The sequence below is a fragment of the Pseudochaenichthys georgianus genome, chromosome 9 (genome assembly GCF_902827115.2).
Source record: "Pseudochaenichthys georgianus chromosome 9, fPseGeo1.2, whole genome shotgun sequence".
NCBI lineage: Eukaryota > Metazoa > Chordata > Actinopteri > Perciformes > Channichthyidae > Pseudochaenichthys > Pseudochaenichthys georgianus.
Genome location: NC_047511.1, coordinates 23,338,175 through 23,359,179, shown reverse-complemented (window position 1 = coordinate 23,359,179; position 21,005 = coordinate 23,338,175). Strand labels below are relative to the sequence as shown.

The window sequence follows — 21,005 nt, the reverse complement described above, 5'->3', positions numbered from 1 at the left end:
TGCCAAATGTAGTCTTTTGTATAGTTAAATGAAAACTTTGATGTGAAAGGGTGGACAATGCACAGAGGGAGATTGTTGGCGTGAGGCTGGTCAACAGTAATTTTGGGGAATACCAGAAATGTGCATAACTTCTCATGTTTGTGTTATCTTTTACTCCAGTTTCCTCTCATACGTACAAAAAGATGCTCCAAGATTGGACACTCTCACTTCACAATGTAATTGGTTTAATGATTATAAAAGAAGAATGACAGATGCAACATGCTTGTTAGGATGTGATTTTTTTGTTGTGCTGCTTCTTTCCTTGTACTTGCTTAGAACAGTTGAAAAGAGAATAATACAAGTTGGTCACCAGTCTGTCTCAAGTTTATCAGACTGAACCAACAGAGGGAGACAACCTCAAACTAATGTTACAAATTCACAGTTGTAACCTTTGACAAATGATATAAAACAAATATTGAAGCTCACTAAACCACAGTATTCAATTATCATTGTTTAAAATATGAGTGAAAAATCTGTAATACTATTTTTAGCAATGATGCACACTATTTGGTTATCTGGAGTCACATAAAAAGTTGAGGTTATATGTGTGTGTATGGTTAATGTTCTAGTTCACATTTTAGCTACGTTAACTATTGTAGGTTTAACATAGCCATTAATACTTGATTTGGTCCTTAAAGTCACACAAGCCAAAACATTTGAACTTTCCTGACATTCATAGGAGCAGCAGTTTCCATCTTCAAAAGGTAAACAAATAAAACTCCAAACATTTCAGTCGTCCTCTGCAAACAAAACACATAATAACTTCAATATTTTTTTCTTTTTTTAAATACTGTATTTTAAATTGAAGGTTCAAACGATCTTTGTCAAACTTTAAGCCTGTCTCTCCACAATCCCACCGATATGCATTCTTTTTCATTTCAAACATTCCCAACTAACAATGAAAACACATACTTAGTATAAAATTGTCTTAGTCAACTTGAATCTGTTGTAGATGTATTGTTTAGGCTCTAGGGCAACTGTATATCATTTGAATACTACATAAGAATGTAGGCATATTCTTAAGTATGTAGTAAGCCCACACAGCAAAAGTCAAACAGAAAATGTCCTAATGCAGTAGGAATGTGCAGTATGAATATGCTCTACTCACAGCTGCAAATAATATAAATCATAATTGAATGCTTGTAAGACAGCCCCATAAAAATCTTGGAAAACATAAGAAGAAGTAAATCCTAAGGAACTCACCCCTGAGCCTTTCTAGTTCCTGACAGACATCTTTACACACCACAGCCAGTAGCTCTTCCTTTGACTTCAGTCCATCCAGAAATACTAAAAAAACAAAAACGGATAAATATTACCTTTTAATCCTTTAAATGTCCTATCTTTGAGGTCTCAAAACACAATAAGTACCCTAATGCTCCAAATGAATTAAAGTGTTGATCTGATTAGAAACACAAACTTTATTCATGACATCTTTGACTCACATATTCCAGACACCATGCTCTCCATCTGCAGACGGTTCTTCAGGTACATTGGCCACACGAATCCATCAAAGTATCCTGGAGGATCAGGAGGTTTGTACACCCTCGAACTGTCAATCAAAGACAACAAGAGAGGTCAAAACAGGAAGACACAACGTTTCTCAAACATTGAACAATGAAATGAAAGTAAAACAATATCCATGAAAAAAGGTAAACCAAGAAATAATGTGTATTGATTATAACATCACACACCTTCGTCTCCTTTTGCAGACATCGTAAGGTACTTCCATGAAGTATTTTTTGTAAATTAGCTCACTCAGAGGCCTGAAAAAACAAACAAAAACATGTCAGAGTTAACCTATTACGATTTAGAAAAATATCATATCTCTAATATAAAAAGGGATATGTTGTCAGATCAGTTATCAAATGTAGTACTTATTATAGATATACCATTTTTGTTGATTTTCAGAGATACCTCTTTCAAAGCAATGCTAGATTTGATTTTGATAGATTCAGCTGATTAGCAATTTGAATTTATAAATGTAAAGCCCAATGTCACACTGCACCAACTGCGTTTGATCTCAATATCAAGTTGCTTCGTTCTTTTTAGGTAGAAAATACAAAAAAAGACAGTGTAAATGACCAGTCATAAACACAGTATTTTCAGGAAAGCCTTCTTTATGTACCTGTGGTTAAAAATGAGGAAGCCCTCCACGATCAGCACATAAACCTCCTCTTCCTCCGCTGATGCTGTGGTGTGTTCACGGCCTCGCTGCCGCAGGAACGCCACAGGGTCTTTTTGCCAAGACTCCACCTCTCTCATCATGGTGTCCATGTGAAGAGCATCAAGCACTGCGACAGAATATAAGATAATAAAAGGATTTACTTTGCTGACTGCCGAGTACTTTTAATGACTACTCCATATAATTAAGACATCAAATTAAATACACATTTAAGTAATATATTGGTAACATTTCAATCATTCTCTGATTAGATTATTGAGAATGTTTTGCTTGTCTTTGATGATTTTAATGTGATATTCTAATAATTTTTAACATTTGGTTATTATTTCATGAAACTTACCAACCATTTGCACATTTAACAACATCCCCAGGTAGATAAAACTCCCAAACAAATCACCAAAGACCTCAGGATCTTAACACACAGTTAAATAAAGTCTCCTTACTGTCATATTGCTTAAACCCATTGATGTCCACTGGTACCACAGAATCATCCTGAAAATAAAAAACTTCTACTGTGATCTCTCGAACTCTCACTTTTCCAGACGAAGTGCAAAACATAATGATATGATTTAAAGAAGTATACCTTAAAATATGCATCCTGTGCAATGAGACAGCTGTTGGGTACCTGCTTGTGTAGACTCTTAGAAAGAGTAGATTTACCTCCATTAGTCACCCTGAAAGAAAAACAATACACATTGAAATTGTTTATTTCTTAAATTTAACTTAGTTGCATTAAAAACACAAAAAATCAAACCTCGAAATAATAATATTGCAAAAAGAAACTAAAGAATTGATGCACACTTTTAGCATGACATCTGTTGAAATGCATGCAACTAATTAACATATCTGTGTGTCCCAATGTGCTTAAATGTGCTGATTTCAAATGCAAGAAAAGCTATATTATAGACTTTATAAGAGTATTCCCTTAAAGAAAAATATGTTTTCTATTCTTACAATGAATCATTGTCAGATATAACAGATACATAGACATTTTGATTTCTCTTTTTGACTCTCAGAATGGTTACACGTGTTGCTTTTTCTCTGAAAAATAACCACCTCTTATCAGTCTTATCTGCCACAAGGTTGTCACATGTTATTGATCTGATGAGTCCCTGCTGCCCCCCCCACTGGATAATTACCACTGTTAACAGGTAATTTAATCATAGGAGGCTAATGCAAGAACTATGGTCCAGTCTCCCTCCATTTCCCACTCATCACAATAAACCAACAAACATTTCATGATCGATGAATCACAATCTCAAACGGAGAGGGTTATTACAGCAACACATTTAACAGCTTACTTACCCACCAACTCCCAAAACGAGTGTCTTCATTTCAGCCTGCTGGGGGTGCTCGCTGCAAAGTTTTTAAAATAGAAGATACTAGAAAAAGCTAATTAATGTACAGTTCATGTGCAAACTTAACTTGTGGCCAGGCATGTAGTGGCTGCATCAACTCTGTACCCTCAGGCTTTTCCGCCTTAGAACGCTCATGATTGGCTGATGACGCTATTACGTCACTAAAGACCCACCCATTGCGAAAAAAAGACACACATTGAGAATACAGGAATAATCAATAATCAGTGTTACAACATTACAACAGATGCCTATTAATTAAAGAAAATATACACAAAAAACCTAATTGAATATGCGTTTAAAATTGTTATTACTTCAAAAACATAAAAAATACATTTAATTAATGCATCTTACCTAAAAACAAATGAGATGAAAACACACTTTAAATATCGTTAAACATTATACATAAATACATCTTAATTGATTGAAATGAGAAGTAATATAAAAATCAAATACAAAATATTCTATACAAAAAGTGAGGTTATGTAAACTACTTATAATGATAGTTATATTAAGAATACATTCATTATGCACATTTTTTATAAAAACATCTTTATAAATGTTTAAAACGTAAGCATTGTAAATCAATACGAAAAAACAAGCAATACATTAATATATATTGATTAATGATAAGTAACAGCTATGTTTGAATAAAATACAATGTTTAGGGTTTTCACATGAAATATTATCAAAATATCTAAAATGTAAAACACAAATTAGGTTAGAATAAATGAAATAGCTTTGCGCATGCGCATCGGAACTTTTCCGGCTAGCCTGTTGTGCTGCTGCACTTCCTCATTGGCAGCAAAGTGTTACCACTCCTGCGTCGTTTGAGCCTGAAATAAATACACTGTAGCTTTATTTAATCTTCGAGCCCTGCAAATGTCGAAGCCTCCTCCAAAGCCGGCCAAGCCAGGTAAGGCTCAGACTAAGAAAATGTGTTATTTAAATTAAGGTAAAAACTTGAGCTCTGTCTCTTGCGAGCACTACACACCTTGTTGGCGAATTGAGCTTAATGGGCGGACGGTGAGTGAGATCGGCTGATTTCTGTCATTTCTTTCTTTCAAACATGCTTCACAAAGTGGAAGGATAGCTCATAAACTATAATTCATTAGAATATCAATTATTTGCGACTGTGCCAGGAATGCAGTTAAGTTAAGGTGTCTTCAGTGTTGGTGGACGGGGATCGAGCTCTCAGCACAGCAGGCCTGCCTTTGGTGACTTCCCTATTTCCATCACTCATGCATCATTCATTAAGGTCGGAGGTGAGGATGAGTCTACTTGCTCAATGAGATAATTCTTACTCCCTGCAACAGCTGTTTCTGCTGCTATTCTGGTGACTCTATCCCAGAGATAAGGAGAAGTGTCTATTACTCACCCAAAAAAGTTATGTGAAGTCATAAAGGCACCCGACATGTCGTTTTTGTGCATACTTTTAGAAATGTGATTAAATAACATTAACTATGTGAAACCCCATAGATTATGTGCAGCAAGTGTTTTCACTAGTAATACACATATGCAGTATAAAATACATTTTGTTGTCATTTTATTGGGTGCTTTCTTGTCCAAATCCAAACATGAGATTGAATTTCTACTCCATAGGAAAACTAGTACATATGCATAACGTTTTTTAATTTGAAAACTTAATGAGTATAGATTTGATTGCAGGGATGATGCATTAAACCACATTAGTAATAGCTGAAATAATTGGCAGCTGAGTCTATTGTTTTCTCGATACACCTTGTGCATCAGGTAATGGCAGGTAGTGAAAGAAGCACAAACAAAAATATATAAAGAAATGTTCACATCTGAAGTAAGCACAAGATATCTGAAAGTAATTTAGGAATATAAGTATATCTTTAATCATTAATATAGGCATGCTTTATATAAGGGTATAAGAACATATCCATACAGTACCTTAATTTAATGGTTTGCGATACTGTATCAATTCTCTGTATTGATTTTTTATTAATAGTACAAATGCAGGGATTAACTCTTGGACTACACTTTATTTCATTTGCAACAATATGCGCCCTCTCAAATTATATATTGTATAAATAATATTATGTTTTATCTCACTGTTCTGATTGCATACAAATTGTGTTTTTAGTCAGATGTTATGCACAAAATGGGTTTGTCATTATGCTGACAGTTTTTCTTAATGTGATCTCTGAATTCCGTTATATCTTGCTTTGAATTATCTAAAATCCTAACCCCTGTATCATCATACAAATAATCAGAGTTGGGTGTAACCATCCATGGGTGTAACGCGTTACAAAGTAACATAATGTAATAATATTACTTTTGTCGGTAACGGAGTAGTGTAACGCGCTACTTTTATAATTCAGTAATCACACTACAGTTACTAACATTGCCCCAACACGCGTTACTTCGTTATTTATACTAAAAAGCAGTCATAATCAGTGTTGTGCTAGTTACTGAAAACCAGTAACTAGTTACGATTACTAGTTACTTCATTTCAAAAGTAACTCGGTTACTTTACTGATTACTTACACCAAAAAGTAATGCGTTACTGTGAAAAGTAACTTTTTAGTTACTTAAAAAAAGGGCTCCCATTAATGCCCTTATAGCCTTCATTTCAGTATTGTTATTGCATTGGAGAATAATACAATCTGTTGATCAACTTGACATGCATTATATGCAATCTGGATTGCATCGATATTAGCTGGCTTTCCATTTTTGTATATTCTTTCTCCAGGTAGTTGGAAATCCAAACCAAAATCCAAACATGAGATTGAATTTCTACTCCATAGGAAAACTAGTACATATGCATAACGTTTTTTAATTTGAAAACTTAATGAGTATAGATTTGATTGCAGGGATGATGCATTAAACCACATTAGTAATAGCTGAAATAATTGGCAGCTGAGTCTATTGTTTTCTCGATACACCTTGTGCATCAGGTAATGGCAGGTAGTGAAAGAAGCACAAACAAAAATATATAAAGAAATGTTCACATCTGAAGTAAGCACAAGATATCTGAAAGTAATTTAGGAATATAAGTATATCTTTAATCATTAATATAGGCATGCTTTATATAAGGGTATAAGAACATATCCATACAGTACCTTAATTTAATGGTTTGCGATACTGTATCAATTCTCTGTATTGATTTTTTATTAATAGTACAAATGCAGGGATTAACTCTTGGACTACACTTTATTTCATTTGCAACAATATGCGCCCTCTCAAATTATATATTGTATAAATAATATTATGTTTTATCTCACTGTTCTGATTGCATACAAATTGTGTTTTTAGTCAGATGTTATGCACAAAATGGGTTTGTCATTATGCTGACAGTTTTTCTTAATGTGATCTCTGAATTCCGTTATATCTTGCTTTGAATTATCTAAAATCCTAACCCCTGTATCATCATACAAATAATCAGAGTTGGGTGTAACCATCCATGGGTGTAACGCGTTACAAAGTAACATAATGTAATAATATTACTTTTGTCGGTAACGGAGTAGTGTAACGCGCTACTTTTATAATTCAGTAATCACACTACAGTTACTAACATTGCCCCGACACGCGTTACTTCGTTATTTATACTAAAAAGCAGTCATAATCAGTGTTGTGCTAGTTACTGAAAACCAGTAACTAGTTACGATTACTAGTTACTTCATTTCAAAAGTAACTCGGTTACTTTACTGATTACTTACACCAAAAAGTAATGCGTTACTGTGAAAAGTAACTTTTTAGTTACTTAAAAAAAGGGCTCCCATTAATGCCCTTATAGCCTTCATTTCAGTATTGTTATTGCATTGGAGAATAATACAATCTGTTGATCAACTTGACATGCATTATATGCAATCTGGATTGCATCGATATTAGCTGGCTTTCCATTTTTGTATATTCTTTCTCCAGGTAGTTGGAAAAAGTTTTCCGTCCCATATGCCGTGTGCCGCCCGGACATGCTATCATGCTAACTAGCTCCCTGAAAGCGGGTGACTCCACTGTAGCAATAGCCTGCATGTGTTCTACAACATACCGTGCAATGGCTTTATCGACTTTTCCCTGGCTAGCAGTCCCTCGGTTAAAATCCAGCGGCTGTTGCTTAGGTGCAGGTGGAGGTGGAGTGGCGTCGGCTGAGTCTGGGTCTGTGCCGCAGGCATACTTGACAACGCTCCCGATTTTCGCGGGAAACTCCCGATTTCATAGCCCTCTCCCGGTTTCCTCCCGGGGTCATATTTCTCCCGATTTCTGACAAAATCAGATTTACACACGACTGTTTCCACTCTGACTTTATTAAAGCTACACCATTGTTTGGTTTCCATGGTAGCGCATCTCTTTAGTAGCGTGCGCAACTAGATAGTTACCGGAAAACAGAACAAGAATCGACAACTCCACCGCCCACTCCTTTTCTACAATAAGCATGATAATGTTAATCTAACAGCTCCGGCGATCCACTAGACGGTGTACATCGAGGTGCCCAGATGTCCCTAGTGCCCACCTATCCGATTTGAACATGCTGATGTACAATGTGATGTAAGACCATTGTGTTTGTATAGGTATGCATTGTTTTCTATGCATTTTGAGGGTTTTGGGGGGTTGACCCCCAAAAACATTTTCGAACCCTAGGGGCTGGCTCCCCCAAAAGAATTAAATAACATAACCCTAACCTAACCCTAACCCTAAAACCGAAATAAAGTAACAAAAAAAAGTAACTAAATCCGCCAGAAACCCGAAAATCTTCGCGCGCACACTAGGGTTGCCAGAAACTGACCATGATCAAAATCGATTATTCGGCAGCCCTGGCGAATAATAATCGATTATGGATGGACTTGTATGTTCGAAGTAGTTCCACAAGGAGGAACTCTTTTTACCTGCCGCTTTGTTCATCTTTAGTCGCACGTGTGAGGGAGAGGTGGGGGTGGGGTCGGTGTGTAGCTGCTGCAGCAGCAGTCTGCTCTGCTCGCAGGCTTCCTCCAAGTTTACAGTAAAACAAACTGGTGGTGTGACCAATGGCCATTTACAATTATTAATACTATTACTATTATTAGCATATATATATTTATATATATTTTGGTTGAAACTAAGCCAGAAAAAAAAAAAATACATAAATAATAATAATAAAAAAATATATATAAATAAAATCGATTTTTAAAAATAATATTCGATTATGGAGACTGTAACGAATATTCGAATAATCGAATAATCGCTGGCATCCCTAGCGCACACATGTGTCCCGTTTTTCCATTTCTGGAAGTTGGCAACCCTACCTGCAAAGAACACATGCTAAGGTGAAGCTAATATTATGCACACACTATTTGTTGTTTGTTTATATCACGTAGTCTGTTCTTCTTCTCTGTCTTCCGGTTGTTGCCTGTTTTGAATGACGAATACACACTAACGCCGCCTGCTGGTAAGGAGAGTTATTGCCACTCACGCATGCGCAGTTCGTACGTGCTCGGCGAGTAAAGTAACGAGTTACTTTATGTAGAGAGTAACGAAGTAGTTTGTATTACTTTTTTAAAAAGTAATATGTAATATATTACATTTTTTTAGTAACGACCCCATCTCTGCAAATAATATAGCCAGATTCCATCCAATACACAGCCTTCTTTGAAGTCACACAGGGGATGAGCACAGGCCCGTTTCAGCAGACATCTGTTCATTGTGTCGTGTTTAGCCTGCGCGCCGTGGCCCTGTGAAAACAGAACACAAAACTCAACCGTTATTATCTTTCTATTATTATTTATGTTTTATTATCTTTTATTATCATGTGTATTCATGAGGCAGATGACAGATCCTCTGCTTCAGTCATATTTTAGGCAAAGTCAGTGCCTCGCACAGCCACGACAGGTACAGTCGAGACAATGAACATGAATGGTTGAGGATTCACTATCTTGTTTTACAAGACCGTTACCCTCTTGCAGTAAACAATAATGCAATGTTGTGGTGGTGCAGTGTTCTTTTAGAGAACTCCTGGTTTTAACCTCAATGCTGGATGATTTCTGTCCTGTACAAATTCATCTTGCCAAGCTTCAGATTTCAGGTCTTTTTCTGTCTTGCTTATGAATCTTTAAAAAAAAGGATTACATTTAAGAAAAACAATTCACTGGGAACTGTAAATATATTGAACTCTACTTACTGTAACTTGTTTTAGTGGTGCACAGCCACAAACACATTAAACAATGTACTCTGACTAACAGGACCAGGCTTGTGTGAGTACATTGTGTGCTCCCTTCTTTTTCTTAAAAAAAAAGTACTTTATATGAGGAACATGTTTCAGTCTTTGTGTTGAAAGGGCTGTGTGTATTCTCTGCTGGGGTAAAATGGTATTGTTTCTGTATTTTTGACTCTTGGAGTTGTATTTTTAGAGGCTTTGATGGTTAGTTTTTTGGGTTGGGCTTTGAAAAGGAATGGAGAATCACCACCAAGATCAGACATGTTCTTCAGGGGGGCAAGACTAGAGCTGTTGCATTTGCTTTTGCAATGAAATAACACCGCTGGAAATCATGAAAAACCCACAGCCAAATCAGATATTCGGACAGTGTTTTGCTCACTCTGAAGACAGTTTTTCTTCCTTTTATTATTTTAAGCCAGAATGATTTCTTCTATATGCTGGAGGCTTTAAAAAGCAGAGTGTGGACTAGTAGGCACAGGCTTTGTGTGTTTTAAGTGACATGACGGGGCCTGCAGAGCGGCGTGCTGACGGTTTTGAACAGAGCGAGGCTTGTACAGCCGCTCTGTCAGACACTGGGACAGTGTACGAGCTGAAAGACACCCCGAGGAACGGCAGAGGGGAATACAACAGTCCAACATTCATGATGTGTCCAGAATAATCAAATGCATTTGACATATTACCTGTACATAATGTGAGCAGCTCTCTATGGATCAACAGCATCTTTACTACACTTAGTTCTGGGTGCTTGTCTATTTATTTGTTTGTCTTCTTTGACAGGGAAACTACAGAAACCATTTTTGAAACAGTTAAAAGTAAAGAAACAGATGTAGTAGTAAAACTATTTATTATATTACATATTTTTTGTATCGAACTTTCCAATAACAATAAAAACAACAAGAATGTAAAACTTAATAAAAAATGCAATGTTCAGATAACACAAGATCCATTTAAATCACATTAGAACATATCAAAATATAAATATATAATAGAATACAAATACACTGAAGCACATCATTTCATTATAATGCAGGTCATATGCTGCCTTCTTCCCTGGTTGGTAAAAGACACATCTTTTAAAGTGAAGTGAAGCACTGAGTGATTATCTACGAATCAGAAGAATAACATCCAATTTCCATAACATTAAGGCTGGGTATCTGAAAACACTTTGGCTTTCAGTTTACCCAGCTCATTAGTCTGTTTAGTAAACTATTTGTGCTTTAAAAAACACGCTTGTCTATTTATTTGTTACTTTTCTTTGACAGGGAAACTACAGATAAACTTGTTATACAATTAGAAGTAAAGAAACAGATGTATTGGTAATACTATTTATTTCATTACGTCTTTACCAGCTCATAAGTCTGTTTAGTAAACGTTCTGTGTATGTAACAACACACTGCAACTAACTTCAGGCATTGCTCAGTCCCAGAAGCCAACAGTTGGAAGAATTACAAAAATATATAGGTTAATGTAAAACATGGCACTGCTTTTTTAAGATCTATTGTAGCTCTCTATGAACTGGTTCACCTGTCGGTTCAGGCTACAGTCTCTCTGGTAGCATTGAGCAACAGGGCTAACACCAGGGGGGTATACTACGAAGCAGGATTTTCGCTTAGCCGGCTAAATTCAGGGAAAACTCCGGCTTTCCGGTCCTACGAAGCTGGTTCTCTTTTTAGCAGGCTAGATCTCCATGGTAACTTATGCTTAGCGGCTAACCTGGTCGGGACCAGGTTAGGTTGCAGGCTAAGAGCTCAACTCAGTGAAAGCACTGCCTGCTGACCAATCAGAGCTCAGTGTACGGAGTTTAAAGCGATCAAGTCATATTACAGGAGAAAGGACATACAGAAAAGCTGCCGTCGCAGAAAAGACGGCTGGCAAAAATCACCGACTGTGTGAAAGTGAACATTAATAGAATATCACCTCCCATCTTCAGAGTAATCTGACTATTATAACATTAGCGTTAAGAAAGCTTACTTAAATATCTGCCACAACATACGTAACCGGATCAGAGTAACATTAAGTACAGTCCGCGGCATATCACTTCATAATGTATCATATATTTTCTTATCTGAGTCAGCTGAGCCGTATCTGGCCGTGCAACACTCACAGTGTCACATACTGTATGCAGAAGTATTATTTTAAGCAACACATTAATTTGACGAAACACTCGAGTCAAATGTCCGTCGTGTTTTAGTGATATCATAAACCTGTTAATGTATGCATTCAAACACTTTTTCTTTTACCAGCTGTATTCACCTTGCAGGTGCAGCTATGTGGCTTTTATCCTGGATAAAGTGTGTAAGTCATGGATGTTTAAAGTTTAACTTCTTCATATGTCTAATATTATAGTTGACTTTTCATTCAGGAAGTAGCCTATGACGCTGCGCTGTCAGTATGCTTCTCCATGTTTGTGATTGGTCGAATGCTCCAAATACCACCGCTTTCATGTGAACGCGCACCTAACTAGATAGGACACGGCTGGCTTGAGCGATCCACTTGATAACCCGCTTCGTAGTACAGTTTAGCGAGAGCGCGTATGTTTTGGATTAGGCCAACCGGCTAACTCAAACATATCCAGGTTAGGTTGAACCAGCTTCGTAGTACAGGCCCCAGGCTGCATAGCGAGCCTCACACACCCAGAGGATAGCAGCTGCCTGAGGGCTGCACACACACGCAACAGCAACATTAACACTGAAAATACTGAAATGTTGACTTTAATGAAATGTATTATGTCAACAGATTTCCCCAAACTGTATTAGGTTAGTTGAAAGCAATAATATTAAGTTGAACCTACTACTTTGTATGTAAACTTAATATTATTGCTTTCAACTAACCTAATAAAGTTAGGTGAAATCTGTTGATATAATACATTTAATTAATTACATTTTTTCAGTGTATCTGTCGCTGCACTGACTGCATTTCCAATGTGAATTGCTGTAAGCTGCATCAGAGTAGCGGCTTAAAGCGCTGACATTATGAGCGATGTGCAGGTTGCATTACTCAGGCAGGGCTTCTTGCATTTGACTCTGGAGTGAGGTGATTGATGATGTTGGCACTGTGATTTGTTTCACATTTATGAGAGTAATTTACCAGATTGAAGCTGCAGTCTGCGCTCGCGTGCAGACTGCAGTGAAACTACACTGGTTAGTTTTTCAACTCACTGTCTGTATTTTTATCGTCAAGTAAAATATGCTCTGTTCACCACTGCTATACATACAGGTCTGAATATGTAATCTAACATGAAATCTGTGTTTTCTCTTCTCTAGGCCAAGTCAAGGTGTTCCGAGCTTTGTTCACCTTTGACCCCAGAACGGTAAGAGCTTTTTATTTGTCATGATGGATTCTTTTTCTATAATTTGAAGATTGTTGAAGGCCATTGTTGAATATATTTTTACAGGATATTTTCATTATTAATGTGATGAATTTAGACGTCATACTTGTTAATGTGCAGATTCTGTAAGAAGGACATTTAATTCACAAATGTTGGTACTGCACCCCTGTTGCAATGTTCTGGTTAACTATAAATGTAATAAAGAAAATCAGAATTTGACATGTAGGCTATAACATTTGTAATTTTAATTGTGTATACAGATTGGTTTTGCAAAAGATCACTTCAAGGCTGAAATATTATTGGACAACCCATGACATGTTTGTAAGAGATATGCTGTTGTAAACTTAATGAAACCTACCTGATTTTACGAAATAATGAAATGGATAAGAGAAGTTAAAGGAGGAAATAATATTTTGTTAAACAATAATTGAAATAAATAGTGAAAATATTTTTCCTCTGTGACGTTGAAAACGTATGTAGTATAGGTGCCCAGTACGTCGACCGCGGGGGCAATGCTGGTGCGAGTCATTCATAAAAAATAAATAAAATCCAGCTCCGTTAAAATAGACAAAACAAGTTTTGATCCCTCCTCCCTTGGCCTCCCTAACACTTAATTCAGGAGTTTACTTGATTGACAGAAAAAGCGACCTATCGCTTTCCAGTCTGTTAACCCAGAATGCAAAGCGATACAAAATCAGTCAAGTGCCGGGAAAACTCAAATTAAGTCAGAGACAAACAACAAAATGAGTGCGGGTCGGGACCATACATCCATGGTCGGGACCGAGCAAAAAGCTAAAAACATACCACTTCCACCCAGAATGGGAGGAAGAATATTTGTTTGTGATGTCACATTCAAAGGTTATTTGCCTTATTTGTAAAAGCAAGCGTCGCTCTGCCAAAGAAAAGTAACGTGGAGAGGCATTATTGGAGTGTTCACAAGGCATATGACAGCGACTTCCCTCCGAGTAGCGAGTTGAGAAAGAGAAAGGTCATGTATTATTGCTACACAAACATTATCTCGCAGTCTTAGTGTCGCCAACTCGTTTCTAACATGCAAAAAGACAAACAAATGCGTCTATGGTCGGTGTATTTTCGACCTTTCCAATCCAGACGAGATCTCTCTCCCGTCTGTGTGCGAGGGGGCGGGGCAGTTTACACACACGCGGCTGCTACATGCAGCAACACACACACGGAGGAGATGGCGGAGAGAAGCGCTCCAATGTGTGGTTAAATGTTACCCGTCTCGATGTGGACAATGCTCCTTGCCAAAAGTGTTTAGCATGTAAGGGCGGTAACACGAGCAATTTGTCGAAACATTTAGCAAAAGTGCACCACATTCAGACGGAGGAATGCACCGGGTTCGACTGTCTTTCTAGTAGCTCTGTAGCCCCATCCACGAGTAACGTTTCCACGTCAGGTGTTATGCTAGCAGCAACACACAGAGTTAACTCAATTATACAAACATGGATTAATGATTAGAGGTAACAGAGTTACTCTTTATTTTGTTAAAGTTTCAGCTATTCTGTTTACAGTTCTGTCATCAGATTATTTAATACGATTTGTTAAAACATTGTTGTTTCTTTTGATGTGAAATATTTTAATTTTTTTTTGCAGGTCACCCTTGAAAAAGAGATCTTTTGATCTCAAGGGGCTTTCACCTGGTTAAATAAAGGCTACAAACAAACAATTTATTTTATTTAAATAAAAAGCAATGTTATTTTGTTAATTAAGTTAATTTAATAATATATGTATTTTTGAATCAAGTATTCATCTTTATTGTCTTCATTGTTAGTTTCCACATGCCTAAAACAACCTCAAGCTAAATCTAAAAGTTGATGGCTAAATAAGAGCATTTGAGAAATTGTGCAAGGCATACAGTAATATTCCGAATAGTCGATTCATCGTTTCATTAATCAATAGATTAATCGGTTATCAAATTAGTCGTTTGTTGCAGCCCTATTATCCCATGTATAAAGAAAACGTGTTATTCAGCAACCCTTGCAATTTGGGATTTTATTTTCGGTTGATAGACCTCGGTGAGCTGGTCATTTCAAAAGTAGCTCACCAGCCAAAAAAGTGCGGGCACCCTATGTAGTATGTATTAGCTTATTTGTCCATCAAACATTCCAAAACTTAAGGATATTTAATAACCCATCAAATAGGACAAAAATAATAAGAAAATCACATACATTTGAGATTACCCAGTGAATGACTGAAGTCATCATAGGTACGATTAATTTTCAACGTACCTATCATTACCCAAAATCTTCTCCAGGAACAGTTATAGGTTAAACCACATTGAAATGTTGCCGTTACGATTGTTTTACTCATGGGCATGAAACAGTGTCTGGTTAGTTTTGAGAAATATTGTGTTGTCTTCCAGCCAGATGAGCTGTTTTTTGAAGAAGGAGATTTCTTGTACATCTCTGACACAGTGAGTAAACCTCAAACTGCTGCCGTCTTCCTCTTAAATTCTCATGTCCCGTTCAGTCTGAATCTGATTCTGCACTTCTTCTTCCTCTTTCTCAGTGTCGCACTCTGTTCATTTTGTGTCTACCTTTTGTATTTCCATTCCATGTGCACTTTTCTCTTCCTTTTTAATTTCACTGTTATGTCACATGTTGCTTTGTCCTGTACGTCCCTAGTTATTAGCATCTGGGACTTTCTTTTTTAAAAATAAATAAAGACTTCTGCATTACTATCATCTCCAGAGTGACAGTAATTGGTGGAAGGGGACATGCAGAGGAAGGACAGGACTGATTCCAAGTAACTATGGTGAGTACAGAATATGGTTGCTATTTGTCACCTATTAGTAAATCTTGATAATGTGCTAATGGTGTGTTTATATTGTATTTATTTAGTGGCTGAGCAGGCAGAGTCCATTGACAATCCAATGCACGAAGCAGCCAAACGAGGTGCGACCACGACCTACAGATCTGAACCTTTCAACGTGTTTTTTATTTAATTATTTGTTGTTGCATACCAAGATAATTCCTTCTTTCTGGAGAAGATGAACACAACACCTTGGTGAACTCTTTTCTGTTTATGCTGAAGACATGTATACTGTTTGCATTCTTAGTACCCTGCTTCATTCAACCCTGACTGTACTTTGTTTTTATGCACATATTTGTGTTTAAACAGGCAATCTGAGCTGGCTGAGGGAATGTGTGGAGAACAAGGTTGGAATCAACGGGCTGGACAAAGCTGGAAACACTGCCCTCTACTGGGCATGCCATGGAGGGCATAAAGGTAAAAGTCTTTGTGATTAAAATATGTTGAGATTTTCTTTATGATACAGACTTTGCATTGTCAGAAATAAAAAACCTTCCTCTAATGAACACTGCGTATTCATATTGTGTACAGTAATCTGATTAGGCAGTGCCTGAATGTGATTTCATAAATGTTGTATTATGACACACTTCTGTCAAGAAAAACAGGAACTAGGTCTATGAAAGTGTTCCAGTTTATTTGTGTTGCTCCATTGTTCCAGTATGATTGTTAAGCATGCATTTCATTAACAAGTTCATCCTCAGTCCGACACTCAGTTATTTTTCTGCTTTTCCTATCAGATGTAGTGGAGGTGTTGCTAAGCCAGCCCAACATTGAGCTCAACCAGCAGGTAACATAGGCATACAAATAAATGTACTAAGGGGTCAAAAACATGATATGCTGTTGACTTGATTTCCCAGCCAATGTATTTTCCGGTGATGTGAGTGCTTTGTATTTCAGAATAAACTCGGGGACACGCCTCTGCACGCTGCAGCCTGGAAGGGTTATTCTGACATTGTGGAAATGTTGCTAAACAAGGGTGAGTATCTGGCCTTTTTTTTACCTGGACGGGTCTCATATTTTGTTTTATTTAAAAGCATCTGGCTTGCTGTAATCTTCTTTTTTTGATTGGATATTGAAGCAGAGAGAAAGCTCCATAAGGGTTTTTATCAAACTATAATAGGAGATTAAGTCATTAATCAGGGTGTGTGTGTGTGTGTGTGTGTGTGTGTGTGTGTGTGTGTGTGTGTGTGTGTGTGTGTGTGTGTGTGTGTGTGTGTGTGTGTGTGTGTGTGTGTGTGTGTGTGTGTGTGTGTGTGTGTGGTGTGTGTGTGTGTGTGTGTGTGTGTGTGTGTGTGTGTGTGTGTGTGTGTGTGTGTGTGTGTGTGTGTGTGTGTGTGTGTGTGTGTGTGTGTGTGTGTGTGTGTGTGTGTGTGTGTGTGTGTGTGTGTGTGTGTGTGTGTGTGTGTGTGTGTGTGTGTGTGTGTGTGTGTGTGTGTGTGTGTGTGTGGACAGATTTATGTGTCTTTCTGATTGCAGTTTCAAGTCTTTTATTCAGTGTGAGTATGTTTGTTTCAGATCCGAGAACAGATATCAGGAACAATGAGAATAAACTCGCTCTGGAAATGGCCACCAATGCAATGTGTGCTTCACTTCTCAAAAGGAAGCAGGGAAGCAGTAAGTACCACCAGGAGGTGACCTCACACATGCAGTTTAATCAGGACAGGCCACTCACACTCACAATGATATGATTATTCACTGAACTGGGGGTAACCGTGGAAACCGATCCATCAGAAACAAGCTCAGACAATCATAAAGATCAGCAGTCAGTTAATATACTGTTTAAGACATGAGCAGTAACTGGTCTGAAATGGATTTGGCAGGTTTTGGGATTCATTAAGCTTAAATTGTACCATTTCCCTCTTCACTGTAGAGCTGTAGTAGTACACACTTTATTTCATGCAGTTTGTTTGAAAGGAAATAGTTCCTACTTGAAACTGCTATGAACAAAGTCTATTGATAATATGCATTAAACGGTTCAGGTTCCCTGGAAAGAGACTTTGCTGTTGAGTTTGAGCGAAATTATGTTTTTGTCACGTAGAGCAGGGGTTCCCAACCTTTATTGTGCCAAGGACCGGCAGATACATTAAAGAAAAATCGCGGACCGGTTGTCAATTTTAACTGATTTTAATATTTACTCACCAGCTGGTAGCAAAAGAGGCTAATTGTATGTAACAGCCTGAACAAATAATAGAACAATATGCATCCAAAACATACTAACAACATTTAAAAAAGAACCGTTGTTTTTTTTGGTTTTTCAGAAAAACAGAAAACCAAAAAACCGACGTTATTCAGTTTTTAAACCAAAACTAATAAATCAACGTTTTGTTTTTGTTTGTATGATTTACGGATAATCCAGTAATGGGAAGTGTGTGTGTGTGTGTGTGTGTGTGTGTGTGTGTGTGTGTGTGTGTGTGTGTGTGTGTGTGTGTGTGTGTGTGTGTGTGTGTGTGTGTGTGTGTGTGTGTGTGTGTGTGTGTGTGTGTGTGTGTGTGTGTGTGTGTGTGTGTGTGTGTGTGTGTGTGTGTGTGTGTGTGTGTGTGTGTGTGTGTGTGTGTGTGTGTGTGTGTGTGGGGCAGGCATTTGTTTTCAGAAGATATTATGATAGTGACGTTTGTTCCGGTGCACGTCCGACAGCATTTAGCACTACATCGAGATTAAGATTAAACTAATTTATTTTGGGAACACCCGCATATAGGCTATACCTATGGAGTTAGCCAGATGTGTGTAAATTACTGTTCATGGTCATTTGAAAACAAATGCCGGTGTCGGACAAACGCTGAGCAGAACACACACACACACACACCATGCGCCTTGGTGACTGGACATCTCCTTCATAAAACTAATAAAAGGGGGAGTAATCGGGCAGTTCGATGTGTGTAGAGGTGTGTGTGGTTAACACGTATCAGCCTGCAGTTACTCGCTATTCTGATGAAGGTAAACACAGCGAAGGCGGTGCGTAAAAAGGCACAGCTCTCGGCGCGCTGGTGCTTCACTTCTCAGAAGCGGAGTTACACATCCCGCTGCCTCCTGATGCTGCCTGCAGCAATTTCATGAAGTGAAGGAGGTTTTCCTTCTATAAAACAGCTGCGCGCAGCAGATACCGTGAGAGTCCCGGACATGAATTCATAGATCAAGGCAGACTGGTTACTCTCCTGTTTTGCCAATCTGGTGCTTAAACAAAGGCAAGGCAAGGCAAGTTTATTTATATAGCACTTTTCAACACAAGGCAATTCAAAGTGCTTTACAAAAAAATGAAAGACATTAAGAAAATGGCATTTAAAATCATTCATTAAAAAGAAAAGCTAATAAAATAAACAAATAGCTCTACACTCCTGGCCGACATGTCCTTAAAATGAAGTCCGAGTTTGAAATATATCTCAAATAATGTATGCACTGCCATTTCCCCACATAAACATAACAGTCTGCAATCAAACGGTTGTCTCCTGTGCGCTCCTCTTCCTACTTGGCGCACCGGTAACTTTCTCGTGCGCACAAGAGGCTGAGACCAGGCTGAGACGCCGAATCCCTCGGAACATCATAAAAGCCATTTTCAACGGTTATCTGGTGAAAGATTAACTAGGCTACTAGATGAAATAATATGACTGGTATAGGTCCGAACATTAAACACTTTTTCAAAAAAATATTATGATAAAATATTTTTATATATTTATAATTCTGCAAATATTACGATAAACACTTTATTTAGCCGTGTATGGCCTTATTATTTTTATTCAAATGTTCTATACATATTGCAATAATATCGTTATCGTGAATCATTTTTGCCATGATAATCGTGTAGTGATAATCTATGGTGACAGCCCTATAAGAAACACAATTTGCAAAAGATCCAAGAGACATTTGCTGTGTAATACTTGAAGGTGCAGAAGTTTAACAGCACTAAAATATTTAAATGGTTCTCTTGTTTCAGACCTCGCCCGCACACACAGCAACGCTGAAGAGTATTTGGACGACGAGGACTCGGACTGAGCCGGTGCTGCTCAACATCATCACTGTCTTCCACTGGGTTACGGGCATGGAGCTCAAATTGTTTTAGAACAGACCTAAAATGGATTTGCTGCTCTGTCTCTAACTGTAACTCCATTTTAGTTCTATTATTTTGTGCTAACACCTCAGTTCTCGCCCATTTTGCATCCATCAGTGTGAATTTCCAAACATTGATACCTTTACAGTTTTCCACCTGTGGGGGGTTTGTCCACTGGACTGATGGGAGAATATATGTTGCAGTGCAGGGGTATAGGGACCGCAACTCTAAGACACACATTCCAAACATACAGATTGTGATTAACCCACTGGCATTAAAGTGCCTGTGCAGATTAAAGGATTGATCTGGTTTCTAATGCTCCGTTTAAATTACAGCTAACAACAAAATCACAGAAACATGTTATCTCTTTCAGCTCGAGCTCTATCACAACTACTCACAATTAACATCTCTATGTACATCTGGGAGGCAATGCAACATTTTAATTTAACCTTAATATTTTCCTTTAAAATGTGACATGCTGACCTGATGATACATTTCTTGTGTTATCTGCTTTTTCCAATTAAGATGTCAGCAATGTGCAACAGGCTCAATAGGGGAAATGTTTCTAATAAACTGTCTAAAATGGCAGCAATCTTCCTCCTTCTCCTTCAAAATATCATGAAACTCCCCCGTTACTGTCTCTAATGTATGTATTTTTCTCTGTGTTATTACACTTGCTATTACCACTGCTATTTAAGATCAGGTCGGTGTAATTACTATCATTTGCCTTGTGTAAAACAGACTTTAGACTTTTTTGTTTTCAATCTTTTGATGGGGTGATTTTCATTCTGGGAGCACATTTCTGGTTTTATTGCTGCTTTCCAACAAATGTTATATAAAGTGCCTTAAATATGTGTACCATAGTAAGTGTGTCTGGTCTGTATCAATGTGAACTCGCCTTTGTCCTATGAGGTTATGAATTTCTTAAGATGATTTTGTTCTAGATTTCTATCTACTCTGTTTTCAATCTACAATAAAAATATTTGTATCTAACATTTTTTTAATTGAACAGGCATTTGGTTTTTTAAAGTCTACAAATGGGAAAAAACAAAAGCAGAAATTGTCCGTCATAA

General features: G+C 37.5%; 2 protein-coding genes across 2 annotated transcripts; one reads left to right on the top strand and one right to left on the bottom strand.

The window, feature by feature from the left end:
* Window positions 1-204: 204 nt before the first annotated feature.
* Window positions 205-3,685, bottom strand: nmrk1 (nicotinamide riboside kinase 1). Its single transcript, XM_034091578.1, has 8 exons — window positions 3,527-3,685; window positions 2,805-2,895; window positions 2,665-2,713; window positions 2,165-2,330; window positions 1,731-1,802; window positions 1,482-1,588; window positions 1,243-1,326; window positions 205-779 (listed from the first exon to the last, which is right to left on the bottom strand). Exons 1-8 carry the CDS (start codon window positions 3,553-3,555, stop codon window positions 769-771), a joined length of 609 nt encoding a protein of 202 aa, XP_033947469.1. The 5' UTR covers window positions 3,556-3,685; the 3' UTR covers window positions 205-768.
* A 666-nt stretch (window positions 3,686-4,351) lies between these two features.
* Window positions 4,352-20,925, top strand: ostf1 (osteoclast stimulating factor 1). The gene is made up of 10 exons (XM_034090183.1): window positions 4,352-4,492; window positions 12,994-13,040; window positions 15,442-15,492; window positions 15,770-15,833; window positions 15,920-15,973; window positions 16,200-16,307; window positions 16,628-16,677; window positions 16,788-16,866; window positions 17,406-17,504; window positions 19,819-20,925. The coding sequence occupies exons 1-10, from the start codon at window positions 4,459-4,461 to the stop codon at window positions 19,875-19,877; spliced, it is 645 nt and encodes a 214-aa protein (XP_033946074.1). The 5' UTR covers window positions 4,352-4,458; the 3' UTR covers window positions 19,878-20,925.
* Window positions 20,926-21,005: the final 80 nt, after the last annotated feature.

Coding starts and splice junctions, on each gene's coding strand:
- ostf1 (XM_034090183.1), top strand. CDS start 4,459: ATGTCGAAGCCTCCTCCAAAGCCGGCCAAGCCAG. Junction 4,493..12,993: donor TCCAAAGCCGGCCAAGCCAG/GTAAGGCTCAGA, acceptor TCTCTTCTCTAG/GCCAAGTCAAGGTGTTCCGA. Junction 16,867..17,405: donor GGAAATGTTGCTAAACAAGG/GTGAGTATCTGG, acceptor TGTTTGTTTCAG/ATCCGAGAACAGATATCAGG.
- nmrk1 (XM_034091578.1), bottom strand. CDS start 3,555: ATGAAGACACTCGTTTTGGGAGTTGGTGG. Junction 2,714..2,804: donor CACAGGATGCATATTTTAAG/GTATACTTCTTT, acceptor TTTTATTTTCAG/GATGATTCTGTGGTACCAGT. Junction 1,589..1,730: donor GTCTGCAAAAGGAGACGAAG/GTGTGTGATGTT, acceptor TTTGATTGACAG/TTCGAGGGTGTACAAACCTC.